The sequence below is a fragment of the Bombina bombina genome, chromosome 5, assembly GCF_027579735.1.
Source record: "Bombina bombina isolate aBomBom1 chromosome 5, aBomBom1.pri, whole genome shotgun sequence".
NCBI lineage: Eukaryota > Metazoa > Chordata > Amphibia > Anura > Bombinatoridae > Bombina > Bombina bombina.
In genome coordinates, this window is record NC_069503.1 from 695,618,024 (window position 1) to 695,631,205 (window position 13,182).

A 13,182-nucleotide genomic window follows, 5' to 3' on the forward strand; every position below is an offset into this window, starting at 1 on the left:
AATGGTTGTAAATCGAAACTGTTGTAAATTGAAACCCAGTTTATAATGTAAGTCAATGGGGAGTGAGGGAGATTCCAGGCTCCTCTCAAAATTGTCATAAGTAACACCTAATACATTAGCATTTAAAGTCTTCATTTCAAAGCTTTAAAAACAAACAGCATTATAAACCTAATAAAATAATCACACAACACATACTTCACTTGCATTTTTCTGCAAACAGTTCTTTCTATGCATTCCAATCTGGACTGGACTGATTTATAGACAGGAAGATCTTGTTCCTTTGAAATCTGCTTGATAGCTCAGGTCTGGTTAAACTGATTAATTTAAGCTTGCTTGGCTGCAACACAAGTGGACAGCTCCACCTACTGGCTATTTTAATAAATGCACTGCTTCTCAATGCTTTTCAATAGCAGTCACATGACTGGAAAAAAAGGTTGTTATTCTGAAACGGGTGTACATTGAACCGTTGTAAAACAAGGGCCACCTATACTCCGTTTTAAATTTTTTTCATTTTTAAGTTCCTTTTTTTTTTGCTCAAATCTAATCACAAGAAAAAAGATAGTATTGGTTAAATATGCAGTAATTATTTGTAATTCAGCTGGAAATATTTGGGACATGAACTTAGACCCCTATATGACAATAATTGGGGAAGTGAGTTACAATACCCATTTTTGTAGCAGGCTGACTATGATGTAGTGGTTGTGAATATTATAATGACACGGTATTCTAAATTTGTATCATTTTGGTAAAATAGAGACCATTTGATTCCCCTTGGTTTACACTTCATATATAGTACTAATTGAGCTATAGATGATTATGTAGGGGTCATCATGTGCTAAAATTATTATATCCTGTTACGCTTAGCATGGTAATTTTTATTTTATATTTGTGTATATGTTTTATTTTTTTCACAATGATTGAGGCTAAGTTCACAATGTTACTGGATATAAGTGACATTTTCTATCACAAGATGTGTATTTATTTATGTTTTCAAAAATAGAGCTACACAACAGTAATAGCTATTTATGGTTTCTAGATAGATAACCATGACAACCCAGGGAGCTATGATAGCACATACAACTGTCGTGAAAACAGTAGGAATTTTCACTATAAAATACTTTGTTAGTAGATTAAAGGTGATATTTGAGGGAATCATAGTCTGTATGAATAAGACATGCAAGCTAACTATAATAATTCTAGTATGTAACCCAAGGGAATACTTAGGTGTCATTTTTTTTTTTTTTTTACACACACATACAGGCCACTTTGCTTGTGGTAACAAACTGCTAATCAGCCAATCACATGGCAGCAACTCAATGCATTTAGGCATCTAGACGTGGTGAAGACAACTTGCTGAAGTTCAAACCGAGCATCAGAATGGGGAAGAACAGGGGGATTCACATAAGTGACTTTGAACGTGGCATAGTTGTTGGTACCAGGCGGGCTGGTCTGAGTATTTCAAAAACTGCTGATCTACTGGGATTTTCATGCACAATAATCTCTAGGGTTTACAGAAAGTGGTCAGAAAAAGAGAAAATATCCAGTGAGCGGCAGTTGTGTGGAAGAAAATGCATTGTTGATGTCAGAGGAGAATGGGCAAACTGATTCAAAATGATAGAAAGGCAACAGTAACTCAAATAACCACTCGTTACAACCAAGGTATGCATAATACCATCCTTGAACGCATAACACTTCGGACCTTGAAGCAGATGGGCTAGAGCAGCAGAAGACCACACCGGGGCCACTCCTGTCAGCTAAGAACAGGAAACTGAGGCTACAATTCGCACAGGCTCACCAAAATTGGACAATAGAAGATTGGAAAAACGTTGCCTGGTCTGATGAGTCAGCTGCGGCATTCAGATGGTAGGGTCAGAATTTGGCGTAAACAACATGACAGCATGGATCCATCCTGCCTTGTATCAACGTTTCAGGCTGGTGGTGGTGGTGTAATGGTGTGGGGGATATTTTCTTGGCACATTTAGTACCAATTAAGCATTGTTTAAATGCCACGGTCTACCTGAGTATTGTTGCTGACCATGTCCATCCCTTTATGACTAGTGTACCCATCTTCTGATGGCTACTTCCAGCAGGATAATGCACCATGTCACAAAGCTCAAATCATCTCAAACTGGTTTCTTGAACATGATAATGAGTTCACTGTACCCCAATGGCCTCCACAGTTACCAGATCTCAATCCAACAGAGCACCTTTGGGATGTGGTGGAACGGGAGATTCGCATCATGGATATGCAGCCGACAAATCTGCAACTGCGTGATGCTATCATGCTATTTGCATATTAAGAGCTTCCAGTAGATGACAATGTCAACTTGCTATTAAATCACAGTATAAAGACATTATTGTAAAATTACCACACACAAAAAAATAAAAAAAAAATATATATATATATATATATATATATATATATATATATATATATATATATATATATATATATATATATATATATATATATAAAAATAATCACAAAATCAAGTAGATTTATAACCGTAGGAAAAATCTCAAAAATGTATTAAAATTATATAGAGCTACGATTAACCCCTCGCTGGTCATTAAGGGTTTGTCTGGGTGTAAGACACGCGCTATTGGACCCTACCTCCCTTCTGCAGGCTTGCGAGACTGCTCTATTGAAAAACACACCTACAGAGTACGTCGCTGGTCGTTAAGGTGTGTATTTATGAGTTATTTTGGGCACTAATAAGCACTTCTAGAATTGTGCTTTTTGTTATTAGGGATTCATTATTTCATCACTCTAATGATATTACCATTGATATTCTTTTTTACCTGTATATGCCTACTTTGGTAGGTTACCCTTATTTAGTACTCTTTTATAGTGCTTCTTATTGGAGACTATACAATACACTTTCACCACATACCATAATACATTAGCTTACTTACACTCAACATTATGGTTATTTCTCTTTACTGTAATATATTATACATTTATGTTTTTAGTTTCTAGGACACTTATATTAGTTATACACTTTTTGGTTTATACGGACGAGATTGGGGTTATTATTCATTAATGAGGTTAAGATGAACAGACAATATGATTGGTATCCGATTAGCAGTGGTGGCTCTAGACTTTGAGAGGCCTTAGGCAAAACTTGAACATGTGGCCACTACTGACACCCATAGTAAAAAAAATAAAAAATGCAATAAGATAAGTTGCATATTTTAAGGCAAACCTTAACAAATCCCAGAAAATATACATTAATTCTGATAAGCAATAAACTTGGAGTAAATACAATATTCCAACTCAAATATAATTTATTTTAACCTCATTGTGCTTTCAAGAAGATTAAGAGTAGCATGCATGAAATGTAAACACATCTTCTCTTACAAGCTGTCTTATGCCAGATATTGTGCCAAGTCTCAGAGTAGGAAAAAAATAAATAAAGTGCTTCTTACAGACGAAGAGCATAATCTTACCACCATCTAAACCACAAACAAGGTATAATTGTTGCAGAAATGCAAGAGGTCAATGATTTAACCTGCTTGCTAATTTGATGGTTACTTTCAGTCAACTATTCTATGCCGTGAAGGGCTTGTTCAGGAATTCTAATGGGGTACTACAGCAATCTAATGGGAGTGTATAGCCTTCCCCAGTACTCCATAGACCCAATAATGAAAGTCACAAGTGGGTGAAAAGTCAGGGGAAATTATTTATTTAAAGGGACACTAAACCCAAATTGTTTTCTTTAATGATTCAGATAAAGCATGCAATTTTAAGCAACTTTCTAATTTACTCCTATTATCAATTTTTCTTCGTTCTCTTGCTATCTTTATTTAAAAAACAGGAATGTGATGCATAGGAGCCGGACCATTTTTGTTTGAGAACCTGGGTTATGCTTGCTTATTGTTGGGTAAATGTAAGCCTCCAATAAGCAAGTGCTATCCATGGTGCTGAACCTAAAATGGGCTGGCTGCTAAGATTTACATTCATTTATTTTAAAAAAAGATAGCAAGAGAACAAAGAAAAATTGATAATAGGAATAAATTAGAAAGTTGTTTAAAATTGTATGCTCTAGCTGAATCACGAACGAAAAAAAATTGAGTTTAGTGTCCCTTTAACCCCTTAATGACCGAGGACGTGCAGGGTACGTCCTCAAAAAAAAGGCAGTTAACGCCTGAGGACGTACCCTGCACGTCCTCGGTGTGGAAAGCAGCTGGAAGCGATCCTGCTCGCTTCCAGCTGCTTTCCGGTTATTGCAGTGATGCCTCGATATCGAGGCATCCTGCAATAACATTTTTAAGCCATCCGGTGCAGAGAGAGCCACTCTGTGGCCCTCTCTGCACCGGAGATTGTTGGCTTACCGCGTTGGTGGGTGGGAGGCTGGTGGGAGGCGGGTGGTGGCCATCGATGGCCTTGGCGACGTGCAGGAGGGGCGGGATCGTGGGCGTGGGTGATCGGGCGCGCGCGCGTGCACGGACGGGGGGGGGGGGGCGCGTGCACGGGGAGGGAGCGGGTGGGAACCGCTACACTACAGAAAAAAGTTTAAAAAAAAAATGCAAAAAAAAAAGGGAATAAAAGTTTTTTTTTAATAATCAATTAAGGTGTTGGGGTTTGTCTGTGAGGGGGGGGTGAAGCTACACTACAGAATTTCTATTTTTTTAAAAAAAAAACACGTTTTTTTTCTTGAAACTGGGTACTGGCAGACAGCTGCCAGTACCCAAGATGGCCCCCAATAATGCAGAGGGGGGAGGGTAAGAGAGCTGTTTTGGGGGTGGATCAGGGAGGTTGGGGGCTAAGGGGGGATTCTGCAAAGCAGCATATGTAAATATGCTAAAAAAAAAAAAAAAGAATAAATTAAAAAAACCTTTTATTTTAGTACTGGCAGACTTTCTCTAGCCTCTACTTGAGAGGCTAGAGACACAACAAATTGTATCAGCTTCCTTTACCTGGTACACAGACTAATGTAAACTATCTGCTGGTCTCATAAAAGGTATATTCCCCCTTATTACCACATACGCTGAGATTACTCTTTTATACAAGTTTATTCATTTTTTTTGTGCATTTTAAAACCATTATGTATATTTCTAAAAGAAAAGGCTCACCCCTCAGAACATTACTGCCCCCAGTCTATAATTGTGAATAATATTGGCCCAAAGCTGCACAAATGACCAGCTGTGTTTCACACCATGTGCATAGAATCTGGGTCAGAGCCACCCAACTAATGACCCACTGACTACATTTAGAGCTCTAGTATGTTTTTGGCTGTCATCTCAGTAAAATATGTATGCTATGCAACTTGTCAGGAAGCTTCCTTATCTCTCAGTATTTAGTCAATGGGCTCCAAATTACATACCAAAGATTGGAGTACACTCCAACCTATCACCTGAACCCTCACTTCCCTTCCCCTGTCACCTGAAACTTCAATAGTCTGTCCTCCTTTTTCACCTAAAGCCTCCTTTCCTAACCCCACTCGCCACCTCTTTCCTGAACCCTCAACTCCTACATGCGTGCCGCTCCCATTGAGATTGAGGATCTGCTCTAGATAATCAATCCGTCTTAAACACTACAAGTGAGGGACTTGAAGGGAGGGGCGACGTCAGAAACGTTGCAGCGGATTGACTGAGCGTGACGAGCGTGCAAAATGACCTACTGCATGATATAGAAAGGGGGCAGGAGGCTATTTGCAGCTTAATCTAAGGTAAGACTTTAAGATGACTGTCCCTTTAAGAGAGTGTTGTGCTTTAAGGGGCAATTATAGTCAAAAAAAATTGCAAGCTCTAATTTGTTAGAGGAAGTAATTTTATGACTAGCGACCCTTTAAAGTGAATGTAAATTTTGATGCTATAGTGCCCGGTTTTTAAAAATTTGATTAAAAACAGGGGAACTTTAATTCATCAAAATTTACATTTCACTCGTTGTGAAGAAATACCTTTTAAACTTGACAGCAGCTCCAGCTTCCTCCGGTCATTGCAAGCCATTTCTGATGTCAGAAATGATAAATAGGTCATCCTCCAATCACGGCTTCCCCCCAGAGGGAATCAGTTTCTGATACAATGCCGTGATTGGAGGAAGCCGGATTCGTCATTTTAGACACAGGAAGAGGCTTTGCGACGGGTGGAGGAAGCTGCAGCTGCTGTCAAGATTAAAAGGTATGGGTTTTTTCACAGCACGAGTGAAATGTAAATTTTGATGAATTAAAGTGCCCCTGTTTTTAATCGAATTTTTAAAAACCGAGCACTTTAGCATCAAAATTTACATTCACTTTAATGCTATGTGTTGAGGTTAAACACATACTAGAAATACCACTCAGGACATGCAGAACATTCATTCAGCTATGTGACTAGTGCTGATTGGATCAGCAGCAGTTTCCTCGAGACCAGCAGTACTCTGTGGGTCCAAGGGGTATTTCTACTACGTGTTTAACCCCTTAGCATTAAATGCTTTAGATTCATAAAATTACATGTTTTAGCGATTTATAGAATGTAAATTTTTGACTATAATGGCCCATTAATGCAATACAGTATTCATTTTTAAAAGTACTGAGAGTAATACAAAAGTTGTGCAAGTGAGAAAGTGAAAACATTGTAATTGAGGCGTCACTGAATACTAAAATAATATTTATTAATTAGATGAGTGCAATCTATATCGTATTTTCAAATTATTTCATTTTATTTAGAAAATATAGTATTTCTTTGTGAAGAAACTAAATATGGTTTACTATACTAGATCTAGAATTTGTCAGTTCTATTCATTAGCTATTTAATAAAGTAATTTTAGTGTTAAGTTGACAGACCAACTTACATGTCAGATATGTCTAATGTAACAGGTTTCAGATTTTGACCCTGAGTAATCACCCATGAAGAGATTTGTACAATCTGATTTTTCATTTTATAGTGTGATTTTATTGAACCCCAGTATGAACTGAACTAAAATGATGTATCACACGGACAAATGACAGTCCTGCATGATAGTCACAATATAATTTTATTTACATAGAACATAATGGGCTCCATTTATCATTCCAATTCTCCTACAATGTGCAATAATATGCCGCAGTTGTCTAGCAGCGATGGATTCTAGAAGCTATGGGTTACACACAACACTAGATACATTAGACAAAAATACTGAGAAAACATTTGTATTTACAGCTCAGCTACAGAAAATATTATTTAAGTTAAATATCATAATGAACTTATCTTGAAACACTAATCCCTTATACTTTAGAACTTCATATACAGTTTATGCTATGATATAATAGTGATTATTTCCGCTTATAACATCCCACAGCAGCCAGACTCATGTGTGTACTGATACACGTGTGCTGGGTTATAACGCCGCATACTCACACAGCAGTTGTAGTAATGGGTTTGCACTTGCACAGAGTGCTTGGATTTATCCTGCAAGAAGCTCGATTTCTCACAAACCAGCAAGTGCCGGGGACATGCCTGTAGCGTCCGGAGCATGCTACCTGTAATCTTCATACACCGTCCCGCTGCAAATTTCTAATTAGTTTTCTTGTTTAAAATACATAAAGCATTGAAGAACTGAGGAAGGGGAGGATCCATGAAGACATTTCCTGGTTATTACATCGAGTCAGCAGCAGTTACAATGTGAGCGGTGCTGCCACCTAGTGGGATGAATGTGACTGTACAACATTGCACTGTATTGTACTGGTTCCTAAACTTTTATTTCTAGCTATCGTTTCTTAGCGTGTTACATTTATTGATTATAACGTTGTGTGCAGAATTATTTCATACATACTTTAAAAGGTGCAACGACTCATGAATTTATGTAATATCATCTAATAACATTTATATTGCCTTGTTTGTTTTATTATATCTTGATAAATTACTTATTGCATGCTTTAATATCTATTTTGTGCTGCATTTATCTATACAGTGAGCTTTATAGCATTGGGTTACACTGGTACTGATAATATTTACTGTGTTTGAAATCTGTAATATCATATAGCTTCTATTAATGTTATACACTGATTAAACTTGTAAACTAAGAACTATCCAGAGAAGACAATATTCCACAATGCCTTACAACCTTATATGAAAGAGAGTTTTGTTCAGTGCAGAGGTGTAACTACAGGGGTCTTAGAGCAGAGAACAGATAGGAGGCGTCCTTAGTGTGTGGGATAGTGGATCAACAATTATAACTTGAACTAGGTAAGTGAGTTAATATTGATGACAATAGTGGTCAATATACACTGTATTAATAGAAATATAAACAAACAATATTAGCATAGATATCTTCAAATGAGTTAGCAATAATATATCAAAAAGTAGACTCAGTGATAAATATGTACTACCAACATATGATGGATATCAAAATACAAAAAAGTCCTTGAGTTACTTATGGATGGTATCGGTGTGAGTGGATGAATATGCACAAAAGAGGCAGCTATCTGTAGAGGATCAAGGCCACGATCCAGGGTCAGTAATCTGCAGTGAATAGAAAAGGACGGAAGCGCCACATGATGGCCCAATATTGTTGGATATAATCAGTGTAGTATAAGTAATGGTTTCACTCACATGTAATCTAACACCCCTAGTGGTGTAGAAGGAGCAATCTGGGGTCAATAGCAGTCACCCAGAAGACTGGCCTCCGGTCAATGTGCAGTGATCTGTAGAGGACTCAGGACAATACAAAGCACAAGAGGGTGCCTATACCAAGGGAGGTGCTCCACCAAATGTGAGTGAATATCATACACTCTTACTATTTATTGTGCATTTACAGTACTAGGTCATATAGGCACCCTCTTGTGCTTTGTATTGTCCTGAGTCCTCTACAGATCACTGCACATTGACCGGAGGCCAGTCTTCTGGGTGACTGCTATTGACCCCAGATTGCTCCTTCTACACCACTAGGGGATTGTAAAGTAGCTAGGCGGCAGCTGGGGAGACCAGAGAAGACAGAGTTGAAATAATCAAGGCAGGAAAGGATGAGAGAGTGGATTAAAATCTTAGTTGTGTCTTGTGTAAGGAAATTTCTAATTTTAGAGATGTTTTTAAGGTGGAAGCGGCAGGCTTTAGCCAAGGACTAAATTTGAGGAGTGAAAGAAAGATCTGAGTCAAATGTGACCCCAAGACATCGGGCATGCGGGGTAGGGGTAATGATGGAGTTGTCGACAGTTAAAGAGAGATTATGGCAGAGATTTTGGAAGAAGGGGCGAAAATAAGGAGCTCAGTTTTGGAGAGATTTAGCTTGAGGTAGTGAGAGGACATCCAGGAAGAGATGTGAGAAAGACAGTTAGTGACAGGGGTTAACAAGGAAGGAGATAGATCTGGTGCAGAGAAGTAGATTTGGGTGTCGTCGGCATACAAATTATTTTGGAAACTGTGGGACTTAATTAGGGAACCTAATGATGACGTGTAGATTGAGAAGAGAAGGGGACAGAGAACAGAGCCTTGCGGTACCCTGACAGAAAGTGGTGACGGGGCAGAGGAGGCCCCACAGTAGGCTACACTGAAGGTACGGTTTGACAGGTAGGAAGAGAACCACGAGAGGGCTGTGTCACAGATCCCGAAGGATTGGAGGGTTTGGAGCAAAAGAGGGTGGTCAACAGTATCAAAGGCTGTGGACAGATCAAGGAGAATAAGCAGAGAGAATTGGCCTTTTGATTTTGCTGTAAGTAGGTTGTTGGTAACCTTAACGATTGCTGTCTCTGTGGAGTGATGGGGATGAAATCCAGATTGCAGTGGGTCAAGGAGGGAGTTTAATGTAAGGAAATGGGATAGGCATGCATATACTAGTTTTTCGAGAAGCTTTGAGGCAAGAGGGAGGAGGGAAATAGGGCAGTAGCTGGATGTGGAGGTTGGATCAAGGAAAGGTTTTTTTGAGGATAGGTGTGACCAGTGCATGTTTCAGAGATGAGGGAAATATACCGCTGCTGAGGGAGAGGTTGAAAATGTGTGTGAGTACAGGGGTAAGAGTAGAAGAGAGGGATGGGAGTAGCTGTGAGGGGATAGGGTCAAGGGGACAGGTAGTGAGGTAAGAGTTCAGTATAAGTGCAGAAACTTCTTCCTCAGTAACGGGAGAAGGAGCTAAGTTTATGGCTATGTGGGTTGTGGTTGATTGCGAGCGTTTGAGGGGGTGAGAGAATGGAAGTATGTTGAGAGCTGATTTAGTTTCTGATGGAGTCGATTTTTTTATTGAAGTGGCTGGCAAAGTCTTGAGCTGACAGAGAAGTTGTATTAGTATTAGGAGGTGGGGATGGGCGGAGAAGAGTATGGAGAACAGACGTTTTGGGTTTGAAGAAAGATTAGAGATAAGAGTAAGATGAATTTGTAATGAAGAAAATCAGCTGGACTCTGAGATTTTCTCCAGTGCTGCTCAGCAGTGCGGGAACATCTGCAGAGGTACCGTGTCAGAGGAGTATGCCAGGGCTGAGGATCAGTGTGTGATTTCCGAGCTGTGGTAAGAGCGGACAGATTGTCAAAGACGGATGTAAGGGTGGAATTATAGTGGCAGATAGATTGGTCAGGGCAGGAAATGGAGGCGAAGGATGAGAGGAGAGGTTTGAGGGAATTAGCAAGCTGTTGCTGATCTAATGACATAATGCTTCTGTGAAGTTTAGTGTGAGGAGTAGGAGGGAGAGTTGTAGGGAGGGATAATATGTTGCAAGTGAGCAGATGGTGGTTAGAAAGAAGAAAAGTAGAGTTTGTGAAGTTTGAAATAGTGCATCGATAGTTAAAGATCAGGTCAAGGGAGTGACCATCTTTGTGAGTGGAAGAATCAGTCCATTGTGACAAACCGAAAGAGGAAGTGAGTTGCAGAAGTTGTTTTGCAAAGGAGGCAGTGGGATTGTCAAGAGGGATGTTAAAGTCGCCAAGAAAGAGGGCAGGGGTGTCTGAGGAAAGGAAATAAGGTAGCCAGGCAGCCAAGTGATCTAGAAAATGAGTTGAGGAGCCAGAGGGTCGGTATATGACTGTAATATGTATAGAGAGTGGAGAGAATAAGCGAATCATGTGTGTTTCGAATGAGGAAAATATGAGGGAAGAGATGGGTTGTATTTGTTGAAAGTTGCAACGAGAGGAAAGTAAAATACCTACACCACCTCCTTGTGTGACAGAGCAGCAGTGGATGCTGTGTCTAGGGGAGAGAGCGAGGTTTCTGTTAGGGCCAGAAGGTTGAGAGAGCAGGAGATAAAGAGGTCATATATAGAAGTGAGCTTGTTGCAAACAGAGTGAGAGTTCCAGAGTGCACAAGTGAAAGAGGTAGTGGCTTTAGATGCAAGAGGAATGTGAGTAAGGTTGCCAGAGTTTTGTTTTCTGAGTCTATGGAATGGTACACATGGATGTTCATGGCTAGGAAGTTGTTGGGGACCAGGATTAGGGGAAAGGTCACCAGCATTTAGTAAAAGCAAGAGGGAGAGTGACATGAGATGAGATACAGATTTTCAGTAATGAGACTGTTTTTGAGACGAGGTGCAGAGGGGAGAAAGAGTGTTTAGGTATAGCTAAAGTTCATGAGTACAATAGTAAGGTGAGTTTAAGAGAGATGGGCTAATGAACAGTGCAGGTGGAGAGGGAGAAGGAACAATTGAATAATGTAGTTTGTTATAGAGACAAGAGGTAGCAAAAAGAATTATGAATATATTGAGCATTTTTACAAAAGTGGGAAACCATTTAAACACATAAAACACAGTATTACAGCAGCAATTGCATAAGAAAACAATGAGATACATAAAACATAATAGTCCAAAAGTACTTGCCTTGTGTCTTGCCCCTTTACCAATCGTTGTTGGATCCTTGTATAATTATTTTCTTAATGGCTCACTTATAAAATGTTCACTTCAAAAATGTGAACATATGTTGTTGTAACAATGCACAGCCCAGTGCAATGCACATCCTAAGCCCAATGTTAAATATATAGGCAGGGAAGTCAGCTATGTCCACTAAATTACTTGATTCATAATTCAAAGACAAATTAAAGGCCAATTGGAAATTGGATTCTGGTCTGGTCAGGGTGAGATAAGTAAACAGACAGTAAAATTTCCAGGAGGTTAAAAATATTGCACAAGACAGCTATACATTTAAGAATAATAGCAAGTATTGATAAGGATTGAACATCACATGGCAATTAACAAAACATTAGAAGACATTGGATAACATTGCAACAAATGCAGGATTAAATTAACTACCTAAAATCATTTACTTAATATACATGTACACGTACCAAAAGAGAGTTACAGGAGAGGAAAAAACACCAGAGTGCAGTGAATAGTTAAGTAAATAATGTAATTTTAAGTCACTTTTAAATTCACTTTTATTTTCAAATGTGCTTCATTCTCTCAGGCCTAGATTTGGAGTTCGGCGGTAGCCGTCAAAACCAGCGTTAGAGGCTCCTAACGCTGGTTTTGGCCGCCCGCTGGTATTTGGAGTCATTGATTAAAGGGTCTAACGCTCACTTTTCAGCCGCGACTTTTCCATACCGCAGATCCCCCTACGCCATTTGCGTAGCCTATGTTTTCAATGGGATCTTTCTAACGCCGGTATTTAGAGTCGTTTCTGAAGTGAGCGTTAGAGCTCTAACGACAAAACTCCAGCCGCCTGAAAATAGCAGGAGTTAAGAGCTTTCTGGCTAACGCCGGTTTATAAAGCTCTTAACTACTGTACCCTAAAGTACACTAACACCCATAAACTACCTATGTACCCCTAAACCGAGCTCCCCCCACATCGCCGCCACTCGATTAAAATTTTTAACCCCTAATCTGCCGACCGCCACCTACGTTATACTTATGTACCCCTAATCTGCTGCCCCTAACCCCGCCGACCCCTGTATTATATTTATTAACCCCTAACTTGCCCCCCACAACGTCGCCGCCAGCTACTTACAATAATTAACCCCTAATCTGCCGACCGCAAATCGCCGCCACCTACGTTATCCCTATGTACCCCTAATCTGCTGCCCTAACATCGCCGACCCCTATATTATATTTATTAACCCCTAATCTGCCCCCCTCAACGTCGCCGACACCTGCCTACATTTATTAACCCCTAATCTGCCGAGCGGACCTGAGCGCTACTATAATAAAGTTATGAACCCCTAACCCGCCTCACTAACCCTATCATAAATAGTATTAACCCCCTAATCTGCCCTCCCTAACATCGCCGACACCTAACTTCAATAATTAACCCCTAATCTTCCGAGCGGAGCTCACCGCTATTCTAATAAATGGATTAACCCCTAACGCTAAG

At 39.7% G+C, this 13,182-nt stretch overlaps 1 protein-coding gene across 1 annotated transcript in view; it reads right to left on the reverse strand.

Annotated features, from left to right (window-relative positions):
- The window catches only part of RPP40 (ribonuclease P/MRP subunit p40), a 246,499-nt gene extending 238,955 nt beyond the window's left edge, over positions 1–7,544 (reverse strand). Inside the window, 1 exon segment of the mRNA XM_053714698.1 lies at positions 7,321–7,544. Within this exon segment, the coding sequence (XP_053570673.1) occupies positions 7,321–7,455 (135 nt within the window). The 5' untranslated portion in view covers positions 7,456–7,544.
- Between the last annotated feature and the right edge of the window lie 5,638 nt (positions 7,545–13,182).